Source organism: Sphaeramia orbicularis, chromosome 7 (assembly GCF_902148855.1).
Source record: "Sphaeramia orbicularis chromosome 7, fSphaOr1.1, whole genome shotgun sequence".
NCBI classification, from domain to species: domain Eukaryota; kingdom Metazoa; phylum Chordata; class Actinopteri; order Kurtiformes; family Apogonidae; genus Sphaeramia; species Sphaeramia orbicularis.
The window spans coordinates 53,745,432-53,772,790 of NC_043963.1; the positions used below are offsets into that span (position 1 = coordinate 53,745,432).

General features: G+C 39.2%; 1 protein-coding gene across 5 annotated transcripts; it reads right to left on the bottom strand.

The window, feature by feature from the left end:
• Positions 1-1,953: 1,953 nt before the first annotated feature.
• zbtb17 (zinc finger and BTB domain containing 17) lies at positions 1,954-27,059 on the bottom strand. 5 transcript variants are annotated; one of them, XM_030138297.1, is made up of 16 exons: positions 26,899-27,059; positions 25,463-25,712; positions 24,130-24,309; positions 20,526-20,840; positions 18,719-18,808; positions 17,259-17,536; positions 14,768-14,910; positions 14,087-14,387; positions 12,472-12,559; positions 10,516-10,632; positions 9,880-10,000; positions 9,668-9,798; positions 7,509-7,772; positions 7,315-7,404; positions 2,794-3,149; positions 1,954-2,664 (listed from the first exon to the last, which is right to left on the bottom strand). In XM_030138297.1, the coding sequence occupies exons 2-16, from the start codon at positions 25,665-25,667 to the stop codon at positions 2,659-2,661; spliced, it is 2,685 nt and encodes an 894-aa protein (XP_029994157.1). In that variant the 5' UTR covers positions 25,668-25,712; positions 26,899-27,059; the 3' UTR covers positions 1,954-2,658. The 5 variants fall into 5 exon arrangements, with proteins under 5 accessions (XP_029994157.1, XP_029994156.1, XP_029994158.1 ...); XM_030138296.1 differs by having other exon boundaries at positions 1,954-2,750; XM_030138298.1 differs by having other exon boundaries at positions 1,954-2,651; positions 2,783-3,149.
• Between the last annotated feature and the right edge of the window lie 300 nt (positions 27,060-27,359).

Consider the following 27,359-nt stretch of genomic DNA (forward strand, 5'->3'; position numbering starts at 1 on the left):
TCATATTCAACTTAATTTCCTTCGGATATTTCAGGTTGTTCATATTTGTTCAAGTTATTCCCTTTTTATTGTGATAGTTTGCAAATGTAAATATTTTCATCATTTAATGTTATTTTTCACACTAAAACAAGGAGAAAAACTTGAAGTCATTATTTAAAGGTTATTATGTTAATACTTTAGTTGAGCTCGTATCGGTCTGTATGTGGAACCTGAACCTGAGCCACATGTTTGACACCCCTGGCCTGCAGTTAAAGTAGATGCTCTGATTTAACTTTTCTAAAATGCAAAACAGGCTGAGATTTACTCAAAAGTGTAAAAGTAAAAAATTAGATATTTGAAGGGGACCTCTGTGTTTTATGGGGTTTGGGTGGGATATCATATAATATAATATAATATAATATAATATAATATAATACAATATAATATAATAAAACCCTACATAGCTTGATGGCAATGATAGATTTTGTTTTAAATGCATTAAAACTAAAGTAAAAAGTTGGTTTTGAAAACATAATAATAATAATTGAATGATGTTTAGATGTGGAGTGTAAAACTTTGTCAAAAACTTGAATAATGAAACACAGATACCTGGAAACTCTACTGAGATTGGTCAGTGTGTTTATTATTCATATGATGACTTTAAGTTATAGAATCTAAGAATTTTTTCCAATTTCTTGTGGAGTATCTTGACATAATTACACAATTAATAACATAAAAGCACTGGTGCAGGGGAGTTGTCACATTATCTCCAAGGTATCCACAGCAGAAAAGAAACCACCTCAGTCTGAAACGGCCCCGTCAGCCCGTTTGTCATCAGCACACAGAAGCTTTTAGCTTTAACCACAGCTGTTAAGAACTTTTTAGACCACACAAAACCAATATACAAATTAATAGGATTATACATGCATGACCAGTTTTCTAGTACGTGAACACTTCATGTAAACCCACTTCAGGACAAGAGAAGAGGAAAAATATAGACTTTCTACTCAGGTCTTCAATGCCCATATACAGTAACCTCTGTAGAATGTGCTTTCCATCAACGTGATTCAACGAAGTACAATAAAATATTTGACTCTAGAAGGAAAATGTACATGTCCGTACGGGAAATGGAAAAATAACATTGCTTTTTAACATTACATTGGCTAAGACTGATCTGTACAAATAGTATAAGAATCTCTGAAAGGAATTCTCCACCATATTCACCAATTTACAAATTCAGTGTCAACACCTGGATCTGACCTGGCTGACTCGAATAAACACAAGAAAAAACAGAAACCACGACCCTCATAACACTGTTAGAAAGTGTAGTATGTCATAATATTTTCTTCATTTTCAAACATATTTGCTGTACCTTTCACTCACTACGGTAGCACATTTACACCACTCTAAAAAAGATCCAACAGGTATCTCAATTTAATATTCATATCTTAAAACCTCCACAACATAGTGAAGTACTGTCTCCAAATTATAACCAATTTGTTTCAAAATAGTGCCTTGGTATCTCAAAAATAAAGCTGATGCAAAAGAATGATTTAGTATCTTGATATAATTATGATTAATCTTTCTCAAAATAATGAGATACTTTCTAGAAGTAATTACATTACATTACATACTGTTCTCCTCAGATCATGACTGTCTATCTCAAACTCAGTCTGTGGACCCGTTGAATCCAGGTGTTTCTTTTCTAACAGGGGTCTGGGATCCAAAACAATAAGGACTAATGTCAGAATAGAGTTTTATATTATGGGATAGATATCACTGCATTGGTTCGTTTGGGTTCAATTATTATCTTTGTTTCTAAAATGACTCACAGATGGTTTGGACTGAATTTATATCAACACTGATTTTCTTTTTTTTCTCCATGACTGATTTTAAATGTTCTTCCTCTAACTGTCTCTAATATTTTTCCTGCTCTGACTGTAAATAATAATTTTATACCACAACTAAATATCTATTTTCTTCACATCTGACCGAGGAAGAAAAATCTACCATTAAACTTTAAGGAAACATCTATATTATAAAAGCCAAGTGGCCTCTGCGTGTGTGTGTGTGTGTGTGTGTGTATGTGTGTGTGGATTCACACTAACTCCATACAGATCTGACTGTTGCAGTTTGTCATTCTTATGTATTTTTGGTCAATGAACAGACTAGTGAAAACAGCAAGTTGATAGGATCAATAATTTTGGGAGATATTAGTAATTTTTAATACAATATCCGTACAATCTTGTTGCTATGCCCATGAAGCTTTGGTGGTGACTGCTGGACAAATGTGGTACAGCATGTACGAATACACAACAGCATAAAACTATCACATCTACAACCTGTAGATCCACACTGGTCAACGCACTAGTTGATGTTTCTGAACTCTATGGACATAAATATGTGGACACATCATGTCTCCAGCTGTCAGATGTCCTGTTCATGAGGATCGGACACAGAAACATTAATATTAATAATCAATAGAATATCTATCCCATAATACAAAACTATATTCTGACATTAGTCATTATTGTTTCGGATCCCAGAGCCCTGTTAGAAAACAGGTCCACAGACTTTAGTCCTTGTACTGTTTGACTTCTGCTCTGACCATATGAACTCCTTCTGTTTAGATCCTTTCGATCACAGTGGCAGAAATGTTCTTCCGTACATATTTGTTCCCTATGCCTGACTCCATAAATGTTCTTCCATACATATTTGTTCCCTATGCCTGACTCCATAAATGTTCTTCCGTACATATTTGTTCCCTATGCCTGACTCCATAAATGTTCTTCCGTACATATTTGTTCCCTATGCCTGACTCTCACACTCCATGTGTTGTCCTTCCTCCTCCCCGGCCTCGGCTCCATCCTTCTCCTCCATCTGGACTACTGTTTGGGTCTCCACCCCTCCTCCCGCCCCCCCCTCCTCTCCGTCGTCGGTGCGGAAGATCAGCTCTCCTTCCTGGATGACCTGTTCAGCCGTGGGTTGCCAGGTTGTGGCTGCGTCCCCCTCTGCGGCAGTGGCTGTGGTGTACTGGTAGAAGTCTGAATCTGCCTGGAACATGACCAGGGCCTGGGCCGTGTGGATGCGGACGTGCTGGGCTAACGAGCTGGCGTCCAAGAACTTATCCCCACACGAATCACAAGCGTATAAGATCTGGGTGTTGGGGTCTGGAAGCAGAAGCAGAGCTGACAGTGAGCTTTTCCTGGAAAACATTTAAAACTGAGGCATTTCCTTCTAGACCAGGGCTGGCACTATGATCTGAAATGGGAACCAGTAAAACAATAACCTATAAATAATGTCAACTCTAAACTTTTCTGTACGTTTTAGACCAGGGGTGTCAAACATGCGGCCCGTGGGCCAAAACCAACCCACCAAAGGGTCCAATCTAGCCTGTGGATTGAATGTGCAAAGTGCAAAAATGACGCTGATGGTATGAACAGTCAAGGGTGTTGAACTGGTTTTAGTTCTGGTTCCACAAACAGACCAATGGGATCTAGTCAAATAATAACATCATCTATAAATAATGACAACTACACAATTTATTCTTGATTTAATGTGAAACAAATAACATGACACTATGAAAATATTTAAATTCACAAACTATCCTAGAACAAAAAATGTGAATAACCTGAACAAATATGAACAACCTGAAATGTCATGCGTAATTGGACCAATATTCTGCCTGTTATTAAATGTTTTATGCATTTGTAGATCCACTGGATCTGTAAGTTGTTTCAAAATAAGCTGTAATGTAATATTGTAGAAATTGTTCTTATTTTGGTTCTAAACTCTAAACTTTTACCATATTCTGCCTATTACCGCATATTTGTGTAACACTGTGTCTAATGCAGATGTATGAATGATAAGTTGAGGCAGAATATTGTTAAAATTGCACTTATTTTTCTTACAAAATGTCAGCTTTTTCAGGTTATTCATATTTCTTTATGAATGTTTGTAAATTGAGATATTTTCATAATTTAAAGTTTTTTATTTAACTTAAACAAAGTGGAAAAGTTGTCATTATTTATTGATTATTCTGTTCTTATTTTACTGGTCCGGCCGACTGCAGATCAGACTGGGCTGGATGTGGAACCTGAACTGACATGAGTTTGACAGAACTGGTTTACAGTGTAAAAAAAGGAAAATTACATTATAAAAACATTTACATGTACAAACTGCCCTTTAAAAATGTAAATAACATAAACAACCTGATATTTCTTAATAACAGACAGAATATTGGTCCAATTACACTGATTTATATGAAGACAGTTCAGGTTGTTCATATTTGTTCAGGTTATTTGCATTTTCTTTTGAAATGAAAGTTTGTAAAAAACATTTTCATATCTTTTTCTTTTTTTACACCAAAACAGAGAAAAATTTGGAGTTGTGGTTATAGTTTATTAGTATTATTTTCCTGGTCTGATCCACTTGAGACCATACTGGTCTGAACATGGAACCTGAACTAACATGATTTTAACCTTCTAAGACCCAGGAAATGTCAGCAAAGTACAAGCTTTTTTTTGTTTTTTTATTAAAAAAGTGCCTGTATTGGAAACATCATGATGGAACAGTTTTTTCAGATGCAGTTTTTAAAATTTTTATGGAATGTCCTTTGTGGTAGACAGTTTTCTTTTCTTTTCTTTTCTTTTTTTGTATAAAGTTGCGAAAGTCTTGTCCACAAATGTGGACAGAAAACCCATAGCTGGGTCTGAGGAGGTTAAAGTCAGGAGGGACGGATTTAATTCACGTTACTAAGCAGTTGCCAGGGGGAGGGACAGGAAGCAGCCGTACATGTCAAGAGACAATGGATGTGATCATGTTAATTAACTTCAAAAAATTAATAATAAATATAAAAATAAATAAAAAGTGATATTATAAAAGGGAAGTGGACTCTATTGCCGCGTTGCCACTACGTGGAACCGGCTTGACTCGGCTCAGCTCAACTCGTGTACAAGGTCCTATTCCTGGAGACCGTTTCCATTACAGGATACTACTGACTTTACAGTACCTGGACGTCATAGTGATGCGGTGCATTACTTCCGTGTTGTCTGCTCATAGAGTCACTGATAAACTCACTCGCTGCGTGTTGTCTCGTCAAGCTCATGCTGAATTATTACGTCGGCCACCAAAAACTGAATCTCCTTGACCGACCATGGTGTAGTTTTATAGGCTGTCATCATGTGGATTAATCTACGACTACATTTACTGTCAACTTCTGCATCTGTTTTTTACAAAACAGCGGGTCACAGAGACAAGTCTGACCAATCAGTGGTCTGCAGTGTTTACACGTCACCTTTTAGTATCTGGTCCCCAGTCTGGGAACCTCAGTGGAGGTGATACCAAAAAACTAGTACCAGGTACCAGAGTCCAGGGGCCTCATGTACAAAGACTTGCGTGGATTTCATACTGAAACCTGCCGTACACCCAAATCCAGAAAAGTCCGAATGCACAAAAAAATCCAGATGTATAAAACTGTGCGTACGCCCGAATCCAAGTACACTTCCTTTATTCATCCCAATCTGCGTGGAATTGAGCGCATATGTTGGAGTACCTGACTCCTCCCTCTCCACGCCCACATTTAAATATGCAAATCAGTATAAACGGGGTCTGCAGGTGGGATTCCCTCTGGGATTCCCCTGTCTGCAGGATCAGACGATGACGTCAAGGTGGACGCGAAGCGGAGGCCGAAACAGGCAGAAGGAGAAAAGAGACGAACTGAGACCGTTTGAGCAGAGAGTCGACGATATTGTGACACTTTTCTCGCAGGGCTGATGCGGATCACCCCCAAGATAAATATATATTTAGTATTAGTGTCAGTCACACATTAGTTCATTCTACGGGTCATACACAGTCTGATCACAGCCAAACAGGATAAAGGTTCATGCGTAATCATGTCAGGATATCAAAGAGGAAATCAAAGACTTTGACTCATGTTTAATCACTCAAATTATTATTTTCCAACAATGAGGCAGAAGACGGTCAGACCCAGTATCATCCTCCTGTCACAGAGGCTTCTGTTGACTCCCCAGCGTTAGCTGGTCCTCCGGTCCGCCACAGCCCACTGCTGGTGCCCGTCCGACCGGCATGGGTCTGTACTGACCCGAGTCACCAGAGGACATCGTGAGGACGATCGGCGGAGTCAATGAGCAACTGGACCGACTAATAAATGTTCTCACAGACATGAACACTATATTTATCGACCAGTGAATTTTATGTCCTTGTCTCTTTATATGGTTGTTGCTGAATGTCCATCCGGACAGGATTGGCATTGATGGATACAGGGTCTAATTGGTTCTGGTTCTGGTTCTGGTGGTGGATGTGCTGCTCTGACAGTAGGATGACGTGCCGGTGTGTTTATTGTTCTTCTGTGTATCTCCGATGTGCACATCAATCAGAGGAATGACCTTTTTCACATTATTAACAGTTTCTCAGTGTCACCTCTAAGTGTCGCCAATGGTTCCAAACACTAGAAACGTGCGTATGCCAGCTATGGAGTTGGCGTGAAGGAGCGCACATTTCCACGGTCATTTCAGTCTTTATACATCTGAACGTGAGCGTGGAAAAGGGCGTACGCCAGGTTTTTGTGCGTACGCATGCTTTGTACATGAGGCCCCCGGTCTTTTTTCATAATGGAAACGCAAAAAGGCCAAGTCAAGACGAGTCGAGCCGAGCCGGTACCATGTAGTGGAAGCGTGGCATATGTGTGTGTGTGTGTCTTGGGCATCACACTAACTCCGTACAGAGCTAACTGCTACAGTTTGCCGTACTTATGTATTTTTGGTCAATGAACAGACTAGTGAAAATGGTAAGTGAATAGGACCAATATTTTGGGAGATATTAGTAATTTTGGAATACAATGTCTTATAATCATGTTGCTATGGCCACGACGATTGACAGGAAGTGCAGTACCACACTGCACGATGGAATGAAGTTAAAAACAGGAACGATGCATTTACTAACTTCAGTCCCGAGATATCAGTATTAATATATTGTCATTTAAATTTTAAAGAAGGATTTACCAAACAGTGTTTATGTCGGTGCTGATAAAATATAGACTCAGATCTTTTCCTTAAAGTCAGCTCTGCCCAGCATCAAAACAACCACATCTAGAACCCAGGGTTCCCCACAGGTCACACACTAGTATAATAATAAAGCCCTTTCTTGGGTTTCACTGATTACCAGGTTAGTTTTGAAACTGGCAGCATCATTAAATTACAGTACGATGAATGTCACTATTTCAAAATACTGAAACCACCCTGTGATCCCAGTTCCTCCCAGTCCTGTGTGTGAGGTGTGTTTGACCAGGGTCACCATTAGTTCCTTGAGTCTTACCTGCTTCTTGAACTTTCTCCACTGCTTTGGTGATTTCAGCTTTCAAAGCCTCAGTTTCATCTGCAGACACTGACGTACCCACTGGAACCACTGTAAACACACACACACACACACACACACACACAGGTCAGACTAACACACACCTGCGCTGCATACACAACCTCCTGTGTCACTAAAGTAAGACTCCGTCTGACCTGTCAGCTGAGCTACAGCGGAGGCTGCCAGGGCCTCTGTTGCCAGGGTAACGATGTCCTCAGTGGTGACAGTGACTATGTTGATCTCACTGTCTGAGGTAGATGCCCTGGTACAACCGTCGGTCCCCTCATCAGTGTTACCACCAGCGACCACCAGCCGCTTCATCCCTGCCTTGCCGTGGTGGACAGTCTTGACGTGGGAGCGCAGATTGTCCACGCGGTTGAACCCTCGGCCACATTTGTCACAAAGGAACGGTTTCTCCCCTGAGGGAGGATGACCACAACAAAAAGAGTAGCTTCATAACTTCATTTATGTTTCGATTTTCAAGACTACAGATTACAAAGTGCTTTACAAATGAATATAAAAACAAAAGCATACAAAAAAATACGATCAGTCATATGATGACTGGAGAGGTATTTGAAACAGCTGGAGGAAGTATTAAATCAGTGGTAATAAAACAAGTCAGAGATTTTAGAAAAAAATCCAATGCCAAAAAAAATGCCAGATTGTCAAAGGTAGTCTTCAGACATTATTTACAGGAGTGATTGAAATATTCATATTTTAAGATATATGCAAAAAAATTACCTCAAATAGTCACAAGATCATTAAAAAAGCAGCTTGAACCCATAAAGACCCAGAGATACTTCTGTCAGTTCCTAAATCATTTTCTCTTTCTAATGAACTTTTCTTAAATGATTTATCACCATTTATTCTGTATTTTACCATTTTTCAGTGAAAATCAGGTATTTTCCTATATATTTTTTTACTGACCATGTAGATGTTCATAAAAGCTCAGATTAAAGTTGATGGTTATTATATCAGAAACAGAGAAAACTGAATAAACAGTGTCTATTTCTGTCCGATCTGTCATTAACTGAACATAAACCCAGTGTGTCCATCCACTGTTATTGATCCAACTCCATGGGTTTGACTGGGGAATCAATGTTGTAGAAGATGATGGTGTTTCCATGGTAACTATGGAGCCCCTGAATGTCCAGATGGGTCATATCTGATGACCATGAAAAGATGAAGAACTGTATTTTACACCAATTACTTCAACGTATTGAGGTTTAGTGGTTCAGAAGGTACTGAACATTTCCTATCAGTAGATGGTTTTGGTTCAGTGTCTGTTTGGGTCTTTTTGAGTTCATGTTATATTAAAGATGTCAGTGTATTGTATTACGTACAGGGTTTGTACATATTTTTCAAATTTAAGCCCTTTTCCAGCACAGCACTTTATCATTGGGGTCAAACCCATATCTACAGGAATCCATCTACTCAGGATTATTTATTTCACTTTTTATCACAATGTTGTACATTGTATTATACTATAAACGTTTAACATTATGTTTCATAACAGCAAAAAGTTTAGAAAGTAAAGGAGAACACAAGGTTTTATTCAAAAAAAGGGAAGTCACTTGGTGTTCTTCAGACACACTGGCACCAAGACAAAGATTCAGATAAAAATGTACCTGGAGTCGACCTGAGAACACCTGGAATTGTCTTTTTTGACAGTGGAGGCTTAGGAGTTGAATGGTGTGTACTGGTATATACTGGTATGTACTGGTGTGTAGTGGTGTGTACTGTGTGTACTGGTGTGTACTAGTTGTATCGTTTGTACTGGTGTGTACTATGTGTAGTACTGGTGTGTACTGGTGTGTGTACTGGTGTATGTACTGGTGAGTACTGTGTGCACTGGTGTGTACTATGTGTACTGGTGAGTACTGGAGTGTGTACTGGTGTGTGTACTGGTGTGTACTGGTGTGTGCACTGGTGTATACTGGTGTATGTACTGGTGTATGTACTGGTGAGTACTGTGTGTACTGGTGTGTACTGTGTGTACTGGTGTGTACTAGTGTGTGTACTGGTGTGTAGTGTGTGTACTGGTGTGTACTGGTGTGTGTACTGGCATGTACTGGCGTGCACTTGTGTGTACTGGTGTGTGTACTGGTGTGTACTGGCATGTACTGGCGTGCACTTGTGTGTACTGGTGTGTGTACTGGTGTGTACTGTGTGTACTTGTGTGTACTGTGTGTACTTGTGTGTACTGGTGTGTACTGGCATGCACTTGTGTGTACTGGTGTGTGTACTGGTGTGTACTGTGTGTACTTGTGTGTACTGGTGTGTACTGGTGTGTGTACTGGTGTGTACTGGTCACCTGTGTGAATGATGATGTGCTTGGACAGGTCTCCAACGTTCACAAACGCTTTGTTGCACATGTGACACTTGTGCGGGCGGACGTTGTCATGATGTCGGATGTGATTGGCCAGTTGACTGGACTGGACGAATCTGTGAGGAGACAAAGCCGGTCAGGTGACACGTACGCTCAAGTACCATGGGTGACTCAGCTGGTCCACAGGACAAACAGACCTTTTTCCACATCGGTCACACACATAGGGCTTTTCACCGGTGTGTTGGCGGACGTGAGCGATGAGGGAACTGGCCTGGGTGAACGCCTTTCCACAAACCACACACACACATGGCTTCTCTCCTGCACAGAACACATACAGGGTTCAAACACATCTGTCAAGGTCACACTCAAGCATTTTTCAACCATTTTTAAGGGTCATTTTCATTTTTTTTCCCCAGCACAACATCTAAAAAAATACTATCTACAGGAATACATATACTTATGATTATTTTTTTCCCCACTTTTTATCATAATGATGCACAATGTATTACACAAGTACACAAAGTTTTAAGATAAAAATGTACCTGGAGTTGACCTTGTAATTTACTTTTTTGACATAAAGTTACATTTTTCTAAATGTATCAGCTCTCTGTATGTAGCTTTGGCTGAACCTCTAACCTGGCAGAGTTAATATGAAAAATGAATTAATTAATCACATCACAGAGTTATAATTCCAAGCACTTTCAAGCACTTTTCAGACCTTGAAAACACAACATTGAAATTGAAGCATTTTCAATAATTTCAAGCACCTGTACCAACCCTGTGACACTGTATTCTGGTGTTTCTGATGCAAAAGGAGAATCGGTTGTTTGTACCTGTGTGGATGCGTTCATGGCGCTGCAGAGCTCCGGGGTCACTGAATGCTCTCTGACAGTGCACACACACATATGGTTTCTCTCCACTGTGAACCCGCAGATGTCTCTTCAGGTTTCCTAAAGCAGAGACACAACGATCAGACTCAATACCTTAGAGAAAAGAACTAGGAAAGTACACTTTCAAAAATGTGCAGACTAACCGAAGAAATGTAGATAACAGCTAAAATAATGAGAACAAGTGAAAAAACACCTCGCCCCTCCAGCTCACTGATACTCCACCTACCCAGGGATGAAATTTGAGTCTTAACTTTCAATCTTTTTAAAAAAACTTTTCAAAAATTTGTAAAAAATGGACAAATTGACAGAAAAGCACAAGAACGTGTGAAATTTGAAAAGAATCGGGTGAATAGTGTCTGAGAAATCAGTTGGACAAAAATTGTAATTTGAAATTCATGGGGTTAGGTTGGTGTCAAAATACAGTCTACTCTCGTTATACCGCCAACTTCCGTTCACGGCCAAATTGGCGGTATAGCGAAAATGGCGTTACAACGGGTTGCGTCCATTATGTGCATGTCTTTACTATATGATGTCTATGCTGCCTCCGTTAACCCGTTCTAATTGCGTTTCTAAATAAATCTTGATTCTGTTATGTTGTAAGGGATCATTTAAAGTGGGGAAACATTTTAAGCATTATTATACCGTGTCGGGAAATGACACCCCATCATCTTGAGGCTTTGGCTTAATCCCACGTCCTCTTCCCGACATCCTGACCTACTGAGTGTTCTGCGATAAATGAACGGTGGCCGTTCCGTAGACCTACTCGTAGCTTGTCGCGATCAGCGTCTGGCGCGTTTGTTTCAGTGCATTGTTAAAATTTATGTGTACTTGATGGCAATCAGGCTGGCGGTATAACGGTCGGGAAATCAATGGTATAAGTGTTGTTTGTGCATGGAACTGGGCTGGCGGATGGCGATAGGCGGAAATGGCGGTATAACGGCAGGCGGTTTAACGAGAGTAGACTGTATTCATGTGTATTAGACAGATCTGTGTTCATATTGGTCTATAATTGTACAAAAAATAAATATGAGTAAACTGTTGAATGAGTTCAGTCGTTCATTAAATGTATTGTGTGTATTTTATCAGAATATGAATGAATAAGTTTGGACAAGAATTACAAACAGGAAATCCAACTGTACTAGTGTTCTTTCTCCATCACAAATACAAATTCACCAACGTGACTCTACTGTCCAAAATCCGTCCCCACTTTGCAGACATTATTTCTGGAGCAGAGGATCCATGGATTCACAGACTGACCATGAGTTCAGGTTCCTTCTACAGTTGGAACAGAACACTGGACTAATGGTTGGATTGGACCTGGTTTGGTTCTCTGACTTTGTCGTCCATCTTGGACAGTGATTCTGCCTGATCAGGACCTGATCTGGAACCTGAACTCATGGTCAGTCTGTGAATCCATGGATCCTCTGCTCCAGAAATAATGTCTGTGAAGTGGGGACGGATTTACAACAGTAGAGTCACGTTGGTGAATTTGTATTCGTGATGGAGAGAGAACAATTGTACAGTTGGATTTCCTGTTTGTAATTCTTGTCCAAACTTATTCATTCATATTCCGATAAAACACACACAATACATTTAATGAACGACTAAACTCATTCAACAGTTTACACATATTTATTTTTTGCATAACTACAGACTAATATTTACACATTTCTGTCTTATGCACATGAATATTTTGACAGCTTTCTAACCCCATTAGAAACACGCTGTGTTCACTTACAGGGTATAAAATATGACAGAGTAATGAAAAAAAAAAGTGTTTTTAAAGAACATTATAATGTGACAGTAGAGCTTCACTAGTATAGCACAGATGGATGGACAGCTGTGCAACACCATGCTATCAGGACACAAAGGCTTGTGTTGTCCATCAGATGCTGGTACCTGAAGTGGTGAACTGTTTCCCACATTCCTTGCACTTGAGAGGTCCGTCTGTGATGTGGATCTTTAAGTGAGCCTTAAGATTTCCCACCTACACAAACACACGACATTCATGTAAGGAGCAAAAAACAATGAGCGCATTCTGATCAATACTGACAGAACAGATGAATTACAGCAAAGTCAAAACAGAAAGGAGTTAAAAGAAATATATAAAATACAAGTTTTAAATAAACATAAGGATGAGGAGATGCAGTTGAATCAAGGACAGTAATGGAAGAGTTTAAAGACTGGAATCTACATTTATTGTTTTGTTCTCATCTTGAATTAAACGTAAAATTTATACATTTTTTTCATTCAGTTATGTGTTGATTTGTGAAAACTTAGTCTGTTCATGTGTATATTTGCAGGTTTAAAATGATCTCCTTATTTAAGCTTTTTTGCTCATTTTTTTTCTGTTAAGGTTAAAGAAAATGACAAATTCAATAATAAACTGTGTGATTGTTTTTCCTGTTTTTGCAAATGATGAACTGCAGCAGTAGGTGAAGGCAGACGTTGCATTAAAAGGTCAATTTCACAATTATGATAGAAATTACTACTGTAAACACCTAACTATTTTGTTAAAGGAGGGCATAAAATATAAGGTAGTTCTTTATATTCTATTTTCTTATTTTACTTTTTAGTTTTCTTTTGTAATTTTCTTTTCTGACGTATTGGCTTTTATTCACATTGTTGCAATGACTGGAGTAGCACTCACAAAGACAATAAAGGCTATTTTATTCTATTCTATTGTATTCTATTCTACTAATGAAAGGTACATTTTCTTATTTTACGAATGAAATAAATACATATATAAACTAGAAGCACTCGGAGAGCACATACCTCCGCCAAGGCTGATCAGTGCCCCCCCCCCGTGGGCCCCCCCACCCCCGATCACCACCAAAATTTAATAATTTCTTCCTTATCCCATTTCCAACAAACCCTGAAAATTTCATCCAAATCTGTCCATAACTTTTTGAGTTATGTTGCACACTAACGATCAGTGCCCCCCCCCCCCCCCCCCCCCCCCCCCGATCACCACCAAAATTTAATAATTTCTTCCTCATCCCATTTCCAACAAACCCTGAAAATTTCATCCAAATCTGTCCATAACTTTTTGAGTTATGTTGCACACTAACGATCAGTGCCCCCCCCCCCCCGTGGGCCCCCCCACCCCCGATCACCACCAAAATTTAATAATTTCTTCCTCATCCCATTTCCAACAAACCCTGAAAATTTCATCCAAATCTGTCCATAACTTTTTGAGTTATGTTGCACACTAACGATCAGTGCCCCCCCCCCCCACCCCCCGTGGGCCCCCCCACCCCCGATCACCACCAAAATTTAATAATTTCTTCCTCATCCCATTTCCAACAAACCCTGAAAATTTCATCCAAATCTGTCCATAACTTTTTGAGTTATGTTGCACACTAACGGACAGACAAACAAACAAACAGACAGACAGACAAACAAACAAACCCTAGCAAAAACATAACCTCTTTGGCGGAGGTAACAAAACAAAACAATCATAAACTAATCTAAACTAACCTAAACTAAATTAACCTAACCCAGACTGTGGTACCTGGTTGAAGCGTTTGTCACAGTGTGGACATTTGTTGCCCTTCTCCGTGTCGTGTGTTTCTAGATGTCTCATCTTGGCCGTGGGATCGGAGAAGGCTTTCTCGCAGAAGTCGCAGTGGTATGGTTTCTCGCCGCTGTGCACCAGCTGGTGGCGCTTCAAGTTGCCAGATGTGGTGAAGAGTTTGCCGCACATCTCGCAGCTGTAGCGCGCCTCGCCGGTGTGACGCTTACGGTGTAGGTTGAGCAGACTGATCTGACGGTAGCTCTTCCCACATGTGGAGCAGCAGTATGGCTTCAAAGGACTGAGATGGACGGAAAGAACAGGTAAGAAAACACACAACAGAGAGATAAAAGAAAAGACCAGGTCAGAAAACACACAACAGAGAGATAAAAGAAAAGAACAGATCAGAAAACACACAACAAACAGAGATAAAAGAAAAGAACAGATCAGAAAACACACAACAGACAGAAATAAAAGAAAAGAACAGGGTAGAAAACACACAGACAGATATAAAAGAATAGAACAGATCAGAAAACATTAACCTATTAAATATATTTATTTACATAGTAATAGTAGTTTATAATTTTATATTTTATTTCTTGAATACCACTTGGTTTTGTTTGTTTTCCAGTACTCGTACCAACCCTGTACAAAGCGTGTGCCTTAAATAACATGGGTCACCTGTGGGTTTTCTCGTGTGCTTTACAGGCTGCTGGGTCAGAGAAGGCTTTGTTGCAGTCCCGACAGCTGAATGGTTTCTCTCCTGTGTGAATGCGCATATGCCTCTTGAAATTCCCGGTGTGGGTGAATTTCTTCCCGCAGTCCTAGATAGAAAACGAGTCCATGAGAACAAGCATTTTTTCCTAAACATACACAAATCTATCAAACATATTGTTAGCTTCATATGATAACTGTCTAAGTCATGGGTGTCAAGCATGTGGACCGCCAAAAGGTCCGATCCAGCCCATGGAAGTGCAACAGTTATACTGAAGATATTAATAGTCAAGGGTGTTGAAGTGGTTTTAGTTCAGAGTCCACATACAGACTAATGTGATCTAAAGTAAAATAACATCATAATAACCAAGAAATAATGACTCCAACTTTTCTTGGTTCAATGTGAACAAAATTACATTATGCCTATAAATAATGGCAACTCCAAATTTTTCTGTTTTAAGTGCAAAATTATGAAAATATTAACATTGACAAACTATCCGTTAACAATAAAATGTGAATAACCTGAATACGAACAACCTGAAATATCCAGGGTTCATACACATTTTTCAAGGTCAAATTCAAGCAGATCACAGTGATGTACGTTGTATTATGTATAAACATCTAAAATTATATTTCATAACAGCAAAGAGTTTAGAAATTAAAGGAGAACATAAAGTTTTATCCAAAAAAAAAGGAAAGCCACTTGGTGTTCTTCAGACACACACTGAGACAAAGGTTAAGACAGAACTGTATGGAAAGACTAGGAATCCGGCATGCTTCTGATTGGCTTCTGATTGAGTCACATGTCCCCGTAAATTCCATATAATGATGATTTCTACTGATACGGCACAAATTCCGTACAGAGGATGTGTTTTCTAAAAATACACTTGCCTCAACTCTAACCCAGTTAGATCCTCATAGCTGTTTATCACTTCTGCCGTAGTCTTGTGGTTCAGTACTCGTAGCCTTTGAGTATTTGTGTACAGTTCCGTATCCGTAGCCACTTCGTAGAAATTTACCTGGAGTCAACCGGAGAGCACGCACTAATTTACTTTGTTTTGACAAAGTTTTATTTTTCTGAATGTATGACCTCTGTGTAAGTAGCTTTGGGTTGCCATCTAACCTGGCAGTTAAGATTAAAAATAAATAAATAAATCACATCCCAGAGTTAGAATTACAAGCACTTTCAAGCACTTCAACTAAAATTCAAGCACTTTTCAGACTTTGAAAACACAACATTGAAATTCAAGCATTTTCAAGGATTTCAAGCACCTGTAAGAAAATTAAGTGCAATTTTAACAAAATTCTGCCTTGCTAATAAATCTTTTGTGCCTTTGTAGATCCGATCCATAATGTACATGTATAAATAAGTTGAAGCATAATATTTTTAAATTGCACTTTTTTTTCTTAGGAAATTTCAGTTTTTTTCAGGTTATTCAAATTGTTTTTGTTCGGATAGTTTGTAAATGTAAATAGTTTCATAATTCAATGTTATATGCACTAAAACACAGAGAAAAATGAGTTGTAATTATTTACAGGCTGTTATGTTATTATTTAACTGGTCCAGCCCACTTCAGATCAAATTGGACTGAATGTGGCCCCTACAATTTTAGGTGGGGTAGGAGATCTTGGAAAAACGGTTCGAGCAGCTAAATTTTGAAAATACACAATTCAAAAGTCCTAACCCCTGTATTCAGAATATCCCCCCAAAGCCATGCCTCCAGAGTACTGGCACATGCAATGCTTGTTCTCGAGGGTTCACGAGCGCTGCACAGCAACAATTCACCCAGCTCCAATTCATGCATACCTCATTCGGTCTCCTCCAACACCCCCGCTCTTACAGAACAGACCTATCTGGCTAATGTTACATTTACTACTGATTTATTTTAGTGACAAAACAGTTTACCGGTGTACTCTCCATCATAATATAACTAATATAGCAAAGCTCTGGCTCATCCTGTACAAATGCTCCAAACCTCTGAGAACGCACGATTCATGCACAAAGAGGGGTACGAGCAGAGGGGGGAGGGACAAATAGCAGTTGAGTTTGATACATATCACCATTCAATCATTTTGATGGGTTGGTTAAAATGATTGAATGGTGTTTTTTTCAGTCCTGTCCATTCCACAGGTGACAAAATTTTTGTATTTTTGTGTTAGAGCATTTAATTAATTGGTTGTAATCGGGGTGTGAAGGGGATTTTAAGCAATATAGTAAAAAATGCTCCAGGAAAAGCTCTCCTACCACACCTTTAAATGAGTGTGACAGCCCTGACCTAAGTCCTGTTTTATTCAGTCACAGCCAATGATGCCAAATGAATCTGCAGTGTTGATAAAGTACAGTTACACAGGTATCATTGATCCTATGAGGCTAATGATCTGCACAAAAACCCCAGGGCTCCTAAGAATACAACAACACTATGAACACATTAAAGGTGCATGTGTGGTCATTCCTCACTTCACACTTGTGCGTGACTGAGCTGTACGGCTTCGACTCTGATCGGCTGCTCATCGACGCAGACTGACTTTGTCGCCCGTCTCTGTCGCTGCTTGACTCGCTTCCTTCCGCCTGCTGGACGCCCTCGGCGTCTTCCTCCGTAACCCCCTCTTCATCATCAGCCTCCACGCCGCAGGTCTCCTCAGAGCCATCGGCGTTGTCATCGTCCTGTCCTTCAGTCAGCTCCACCACTTTAGAACCTGCTGTGTATGAACTGACTTCATCCTCTGAGTCATTGTCTAAAACACAAATAAAACGAATGAACAAACAGCCATTAGACTGTAAAACAACACAGGATATAGAGATAGTACAAAAGAACTATAAAATGTCCAGATTTGATTCAGTTTAAAACAGCACAACTAATATTTAAAGCAAGACATAACTTCCGTCTAATAAAATGATGTGATATAATTTAAGAAGGAAAGTGAATTACATGGAGTCAGAATAACAGTAAAAGGATGAGTTTCAATCACAGAGGTTCAATTATGGAGCAGTCCAACAGATGAATTAAAGCAAATAAAAATATAAAACAGTTTGAAGGAATATATCAAATATGTGTTTTAAATAAATATAAGGACGAGGAGAAGCAGTTGAATCCAGGGCGGTAATGGAAGGGTTTAAAGACGATAGTTTTGTTCTGTTCTTTAATTCCACAGGTTCATTTAAGCTGTGTGTACATTTATCCTTCTGTCTATTCCAGTAAAACACATGTAAAAGTACTATGGAAGTACTGAGAATGTTGAACATGTTTGAAATAAAATAAACAAACAAACAAACAAACAAACAAACAAACAAACAAACAATTAAATAAATGCATACATACATAAATACATAAAACAAGGAGGTTCTGAATGTGTTCATGAATGTATTATAATTGAAATGTGCTCAGTAATTACATGAGGTTCCTCCAGAAGGTATGGCTTAGTTCCACTGACAAACAGAACATGAGTAGAACTGAGCTCCAGTTCTATCAGAGAACTCACGCCTCAGAATGAGTTCAAAATGCATCTAAAACACTGGTACATTAAAAACTGGAGCTGCACATTAGACAGTTTTTAGTCCTGTCTCTGTTGTACTTTTGAATATTTCTAACTTCAATGTGTATTTTAACAAATTTTAATTATATATAACCTATATATATATACACACACACACACACACATATATAACATGTTTATAACCTAGTGCTACCCTTAAATAAATAAATGAATGAATATATAAATGAATGAATAAATATATAAATGAATGAATGAATGAATAAATACATATATAAATGAATGAATGAATGAGTGAATGAATGAATATATACATTAATGAATAAATAAATAATTAAATGAATAAATATATACATAAATAAGTAAATGAGCGAGTGAATGAATGAGTGAATGAATGGTCTGTATGCCACTAGAGGAGCATCTCACCAGGTGGGAAGTTCCGTTGAGGAGGTTTTCGGATTCTTCTTCCTCTGGAGCTCATGTAGGAGGAGCCTCCAGCAGATTTAACGGGTGATTCTGTGAATGAGTCCAAATGTGTCACAGATTATAGGTCTATAGATACAACATGATGACAACCACCTGCTCTGAAACACTTCTTTGAAGTCACGTGATTCCACTGTGCACGAAATTTATACGGACAGGAAATGAAAAGGAAAGAGATGGACACAAGCCCATAATGATGACGACTAAGACGACATTACAAGAGAAAGGCAGAGAAAGAAGATCCACATATTTAGGATGTGATTGTTCTGTTCTGAAAAGGACCCATATGTCCACTAGAACTGACACACAGGCCTAATACAACAGACACAAACATAAGCCACTACCCTCTGGTCCTTTACCATCTGTCTACACCAGCCAACCAATGAGAGCTGTCCATTCATCAATAAGGACTGGTCCATGCATATGAGGAACTGTGACGTATTGTGCTGGGAGTTGACTGATTATAACGGTAGCTACTGTAGTTCACTGGTGGGAAATGTTCTACATCACAACTGTCAAAGTCATCTTAGTTCAGGGTCCACATTCAGCCCAATATCATCCCAACAGAAATGTTTCCAAAATGCCTCACAGATGGTTTGGACTTCATTTCTCTCAACATTGTTCTGTTTTTTTTTCTCCATGACTCTTTTAAATGTTCTTCCTCTAAATGTCTCTAATATTTTTCCTGCTCTGACTATAAATAATAATTTTCTTCCTCATCTAACCATCTACTGTCATCACATCTGACTGAGGAAGAAAAATCTACCACTAAACTAGAGTGAAATATTGATGTTTATCAACTATATGGACATAAATATGTGGACACATCATGTCTCCAGCTGTCAGATCAGTTCATGAGGATCGGACACAGAAACATCAATATTAATAATCTATAAGATATTTATCCCATAATATAAAACTACATTATGTCATTTGTCATTATCCATTATTCCACATTTTATTATTCATACATATTATACATTGTATTATTACTATTTATTATTATTCCACAGTTTTTAAATAGACTGTAGATGAGCCTGTTGGAAACAATGCACCGTTAACTATAATGACTTATTTATTTATTTACTGTGTTTATTGTATCTATTGAACTATGTGAGATTGATTGTTTTGGTGATATGTGAAATATGTACACTTCTGTTGCAAATCAAATTGCCCTTGGGGAACATTACAGATTTTTCAATTCAATTCAATTCACATTTATCTCGGTAATTAAGCCCATTTTCAACAGCAGTGCTTCTTCAAACATGCCGAACTGTGACGACTTCATAAGTCACTCCAAATCCAGTCTATTAGGTCAGACCTGCAGCAGCTACAGCCAGGACATGTTTGTACCTCAGATCTGCTGATTTTATCTGCTACTTTGGAGAATTTTGCCCTGGTTGATGCTGAGAGTCTTAACAAAGTCATTTTACAGCTAAAAACAACTACTTGCTTTTTAGACTCTATTCCCACTTCTCTTTTTAAATCGGTGTTTACATTTTCAATATTAATAATTAATAGGATATTTATCCCATAATATAAAACTATATTCTGACATTAGTCATTATTGTTTTGGATCCCAGACTCCTGTTAGAAAAGAAACACTTAGATTCAACATGTCTACAGACTTTCATCCATTTGTGTACAGGTGTTATGTTTTGAGGCTAACAACATGCTTTCTGGGTGTAAACCCCCCCCCCCCCCATTTGCAGTTAACGCCACAGAAACACAGTGAATGTAAGAAACTAACTGGGTGTGTAGTCTGCGTCTGCGGGACTGTCTTGAAAATCCTGTGCAGGCTTTTCTGCCTCCTTCTTCATTGTGGTCTTCTTCTGAGCAGTTGTGCTGTTGCTTTTAGGAGGTCGTCCTCGGCCTGGGGGGGTTTTGGACGGAGGAACAGTCTGTTGTATGTCAGCAGAGGCTTCTTCCTTCAGGTTTTCTGCATCAGTAGGGGAGCTCTTCTCCTCTGTGGTGGACTGTGGTGAACTCTCCTCTGCTTGTGATGCTACCTCCATCAGGGTGGACTCCACTTCCTGCCTCTGCTCTTCTTTATCTGCTTTATCATCTATTAGACACAAAAAACAAAACAAAAACTGAGCTTTTATTTTACACATATATAGTGACTTTACTCCATAAAGACCCAGTGCTACTTTTGTGTCAGTTCTAAAATATTTTATTCTCTATACTTAACTTTTCTTAAGTGATTTTTATCTCATTTTTTATGACATAATCCTCTGTATTTTGTGTTTTTTCAGTGACCATCAGGTATTTTCTTATATTTAATTTACTGACCATGTAGATCAGGGGTGTCCAATCCTGGTCCTCGAGGGCTGTTATCCTGCATGTTTTAGATGTTTCCCTCTTCCAGCACACTTGACGGTCATTATCAGGCTTCTGCAGAGTTGGATGATAGGCTTATCATTTGAATCGGGCACGTTGGAAGAGGGAAACACCTAAAATATGCAGGATACCTGCCCTCGAGGACCAGGATTGGACACCCCCAATGTAGCTGTTCATTAACTCTTTAAGTGCCAGACAGTTAAGGGGCTAATAAGCCTTACAAGTGCCACAGAATTTGGCCGTTTTTCAGTATTTCGCGTCGTTTTTATAATATTTGAAGAATCCTGCAGGAAACCGCTCTGTAACATCCGACCGATTGCTGATTAGATCCAAAACGCACCGGACGCAGCCGATTCATTATTGATCGTAATTTGCATAATTTATTATAATAATAATAATAATAATAATAATCTTTATTTATATAGCACTTTTCATACATTAAAAACTGTAGCACAAAGTGCTTTACATATCAGTTTAAAAATCAGTACCGCCCCCCACCCACACTCACCCGCGCACACACACACATACACATGCAAACCCACATATACATGCAAACCCACAAGCTCACACATACTTAAGAAGACTGACTGAGCACAGGTAGACCAGAACAAAAATGTACAAGTAAAAGTAAAACATCAATTTAGGAGGCGCTGTCTCAGGGAGCCGTCCGCACCAGGATGCAGCCGCCGACCCCGGCAACCAGGCACCAGCAACACAGCCCCGCATCCCAACTAGTGGGAGAGGGCCAACTGGGACCCCCACCCACCAGAAAGGAGCGGACCCCAGTGAGAGAAGGCACCACAGCCCCCGGAGTCCACAGCCGCCCCCCGGCATGGAGGGCTCCCTCTGATGAAACACCGGAGAATAAGAAACATTAAAAAGATATAAAAATATTATTCGGTCGCGTGACCTCAAATTCCCATCTGCTTGGTCTCAAAAGGGGGACACAGAAAGAACGTCATCGAAATGTGAGAAAGAAATGGGGGTGGATGGTTTGTTTGTACACAAATATGGCGTGTTCTCCAAAGCCGATCTGATCGGCCCGTGGCACTTTAAAGGTTGTTTTCGTAAAGCCGATTTAATCGGCCCATGGCACTGAAAGTGTTAAAGCTCAGATTAAAGTTGTGTTTGATTATATCAGAGACAGAGAAAACTGAAGAAAAAGTGTCTTTTTCAACAAAATCTGTCATTAACTGAACATAAACCCAGTGTGTCCATCCACTGTCACTGATCCAACTCCATGGGTTTTACTGGTGAATCAATGTTGTAGAAGATGCCGGTGTTTCCATGGTAACTACGGAGCCTCTGAACGTCCAAATGGGTCATATCTGATGACCATGTAAAGATGAAGAACTGCATTTTACACCAATTACTGACATGGATTGATAGGATTAGTGGTTCAGAAGGTACTGAACATTTTCTATCAGTAGATGGTTTTGGTCGTTGGTGGCTGTTTGGGTCTTTAAGGGTTAAAATGACTCACTTTTCTGTTGAATTTCACGTCGGATAATCAGTTCTGATAAACTGTCCGCTCCTCTCTACACCAGGATGACTCACCTGCTTCTGTAAAGTGAGCCATCTAACAGATTATGCTGCCTTCAGGTGGTGGAAGGTAAACCTTTCCACTAGTCAATTCCAAATTAAGAGTGTGTTGTGTTCAAGTGCTTTTGTTGTCGTAGCGAAATGAAAAATGTCTGAAACACAATTTAGCATGATCTGCTAGTTGGGGGAACACAGTTTGGACATGTTCATTCATCTGATACAGCAGGTTTTTTAGTAGGGATGCACGATAATTGTTTTTTTACAACCGATACTGATAACTGATAACTTCCTGCTTCTCGTAACCGATACTGATCCCAAACCCCAATAATTCCCATTCTTCCAGTTGTTTTCTTGTTCTTTCTTCTTTCTTTTTCAGTGTTAAACTCCGTTAATAGTCCATTAAAGGCTTCTCCAGAACCTAAAGCCTCTGTCTGCTTCAAATGGACAATAGACCAAGGGTTTTCAGTTCAGACTATTTATGTCACAGACAGAATCTGGTGATGATCGACTGTCGCTGTTTTCACACATTTAGCTCCGTTCAGCTTTTTCTCTTTATGTGTTCATATGGAGAGGACAAGGCTGAACGAGGACAACAGCCATTAAACTGGGGTTGTGGGTGGGATTTTTGCAGAGGTGAAAGTGGGCGTGGCTACAAATGTCTACATCTACTTTAGTGCTGATTAGTCACTGTTCTGGGGCATTAAGTTACGTTCAGCTGTTTGGACGATCAGTGTTTTTGAATGTCCCTGTTCTTCTGCTGCTGTCGGAACAAAACAGACAAAACAACCACTGGATCTGGATCTGGGTCTGGATCTTCCTCTTGGTCTGGATCTTCTTCTTGGTCTTGATCTTCCTCTGGGTTGGGCTCTTCCTCTGGGTCTGGATCTTCCTCTTGGTCTGGATCTTCTTCTTTGTCTGGATCTTCCTCTTTGTCTTACAGCTGTACCCGACTAAGGAACTGAAAACCCTTTGACTGACAAACAATGGACTGATCCACACCTCTGCTTCTTCTTGGTTTTTAAGGCGGTTGCCAAGGCAACAATGTGCGCTGTGTACTGGTGAAATGCGCAAAATCTAAGCAATTTACATTTATTATTATGGGTTGTATTTATCAGTGAAAACTTTAATTATCAAAATTATCTGTATTAAGTCATTTTTTTTAAATATTGGACTGATAATTATCGGTGCCAATAGTTACTGTGTATCCCTATTTTTTTTTGCAAATTGTATATACTATGAAAGTGCAAAATCATCAGCTAACAACAGAAAAACATTAATAAAAGAGCTGCTCTCCACTATGTTGAAAAGGTCAAAGGTTATTTTCATCTTGTAGATCAACATTTTTTCCCAGTTCTTCAGTGGAAAATACAAGTTCGTACCTAGTATTTACCATAATTCCCATATTACGTAAAGGCAGGGTTATTCACTTATGAGTAATTACTTGGTAAAAACTGAGTGAATACTGTACTCACCGACTGTGATATCCAGTGTTACAACAGATGGAGCTGGGTTTGCCATTGACTGGTAAGCAGAGCAGGCGTTTATAATCTCTTGCATCTGCAGAAAGGTTGCAACAGCCAGGACATCCTCTATATTCTGAGGGTTTAAACTCAGTTTGGCTGTGTACATAAACTCCAGGATCTGACCCAAACCTGTAATCATCAAGAGCAACGGAATACAGCATGTGACAGCAGGAATGAATAAAAGGACCACGATGAAGGGGGAAAAAAGATAACCCAATGAGATATAAAGAATAATACAAAAGTCAAATAAAATGAGAAAAAAATTGTAATATTACAAAAATAAAGTTGTTACAGATAGAGAGTACCATCTAGGTATTTAAAAATAAGGATGCAATTCTATCTGTGTTTAATTTCTTAATAAACCGTACAGTAGCATGACATGAAACAGGAAGTCTGTTGCTCAGTATCTTTATTTAACAAATATAAAATGGTGCTGCTGGACGCAAAGTGCTGCATTTGAGTCTGCTGGGACTTTTGACAGTTCTCACTATGTTAAGCCACTTTTTACAAAAATTATGGAATTTTCTTGTAATCTCACAACTTTTTCTGGAACTAGGGCTGGGTACTGAACTTTTATGGCACTGACTGAATTGCTTAGGTACTAATGAATACAGAAAAATACCTGATATTATTTGATACAAAAGTAAATCTCATCAGTGCGAGTACATGCAGTATTTATAAACAGATTTTACATGTTTTTTTAATGATATTGTATTTACAATTTTTTTCATTCATTATCCTCCGCTTTATTTGGGGCCGTGTCGCAGGGGTAACAGTCTAAGCAGGGACGCCCAGACTTCCCTCTCCCCAGACACCTCCTCCAGATCTTCTGGTTCTTTAAAAGGGGGACCACCACTCCGGTCTGCTAATCCAGAGGTACTGTCCCCGACTGCCACACGATGTTACAGAGACGTGTCAGCCAAGACAGTCCCTGCACATCCAGAGACTTAAGGTACTCAGGGCGAACCTCACCCACCCCCGGTGCCCTGCCACCGAGGAGCTTTAGTTACAATTTTTTTTTACAATTTTTTAAAAAGAATTTTGGTAAATACGGGTACATTTTAAGTGTACAATGATATAAAGGAGATGACATATAAAATTAAGACAGAAGTTCCTTTTATGCCTCAACATGATCCTAATAGTTCTTTGATGGAATGTAATATTTAAGCAGTTCCTATTTCACTATGAAGAAATAGGAACTGTACACAGTACCTTTGGGGAAGTATGTAACTGAATCAAACTCCAAATCCACGCAGTAGTTCACAACCAGACTCATGCTCACCTGCTGCATTACTAATGTCCAGATGCACAACATCCTTTTGGTCCAAGAACAGGGTGCGGAAGTAGATGCTGCAGGCGGCCAGCACAGCCTTGTGGGCCTTAAAATCCACCCCATCCACAACAAAGGTGCAGTCACACAGCAGGCCCTGTTTGCGTTGGCGGTTCAGCTGCTCCAGAACCTTCCCACTATGCCACGGGAACTCCATGGTCCAGAAGGCCTCTGGGCATCTGGACCAAGGCGTGGACTACAGCTGTGAACCATGAAGAAGAAGAAGTCACAGCTGGAATAGAACTGACTCATAAACATGTAAACAGATACATAAATGTTCAGTAATGACAAATTAGTGAATGCTAAACCTATTTTGTTTGATCTTTAGATATAACTCCAGCCTGTCACTTATTAAAAAGCTTAGGTCATTCTTAACACCTGCATTGTTCTGCCCTTGGTCAAATGGTATTATGTTTTACACTGCTGTGTTATGAAGAAGCTCAGTTAAAGCATGATTTGTTTCTATGTGTTATAAAGATAGATAGATAGATAGATAGATAGATAGATAGATAGATAGATAGATAGATAGATAGATAGATAGATAGATAGATAGATAGATAGATAGACAGATAGATAGATAGATAGATAGGCTTTATTTCAGACTCATGGTCCACATTATAAAGCAAACAGATAAATACAAACACAACAAAAAACAGAAAAAAAACCTCTATACTTTCAAGAGCCAGTCATACCAGTGTTTCCAGAACAGACAGGTGTAACTTACAGCTCTAAATGCCAAGATTTGTCAGCAATAAAATTACAGTGTTTTCTGAGTGATTCAGGCAACACATAAATTTAAACATCAGATTTCTCAACACAGCACGCAATGAATTTACATAAAGTAATTATTACAGGTCTATTTATCATTGAGAGCTGCATGTTTGTTTAGATAGATAGATAGATAGATAGATAGATAGATAGATAGATAGATAGATAGATAGGATTTGTATTGAACATGGGTGTCTGTTTTTACTTCTACAAGAAACACAAGCAAAATGTTTTATTTGAATTAAACATAACACAATATCTTGCTGACTAAATGACATTTAAACACACTTATGTTTACCCGAACTGCAATGAAGCGTCAGTCCAATTTATGACGTTGAAAAAAATTAACAAATATCACATTGGTAAAAATGTGTATGTATAGTAATAACATTTATGTTCCTCTAAGTTTTCCCATCTTGGTTTGACAGTGCCTTGTATCGATTAGCCTTCCTCCATCCTTGTGGCTTCGGTATCAGGGATTAATTGATCGTGCCTTGACATGCATGTAGTACAGAGACAAGATGGCGGACCTCGGAGTCGGGCCTGTCTGCCTCCCTTGTTGTTTTCACCGCCAGTCTTGGCGGAAGCGCCATTTTATAAGTAACCAAGTCGTGAATTACCTGCTTGCTGTCGCTTTCTGTCTCCGCTGCCAAAGTGTCGGAGCGGCCGGTGTTGTATACTGTTTGACTCAGTTAGGGAAAACAAACCCAATCGAGGTTTTCGGCGATCGATCCTGCCCCGTTAACTCCGTCCACCGCCATCTTCCACTCTCTGATCGATTGATAGGGACCGGCCGGATGTGTCATCGGAGCATGCGCAGAGTGAACAGGCGCTGTGCGGAAGTAGACCACATGGGGGCAGAATAGGTTCAGTGATAAAATAGTCCGGAATATTTATAATAATACTTCTTACATTTGCTTCGTCCCCCTAAGAAAAAGAAGAGAAAAAAAACACTTCTTACCCCCTAATATTTTACAGGAACTCAATTTCACAAGTATTCTCAAAGCGTACTATACACTCAATACGACTCAAATATCTAAAATACCTCATTAATCCAAAAGCCAAAGAAATTCTTTTTAAA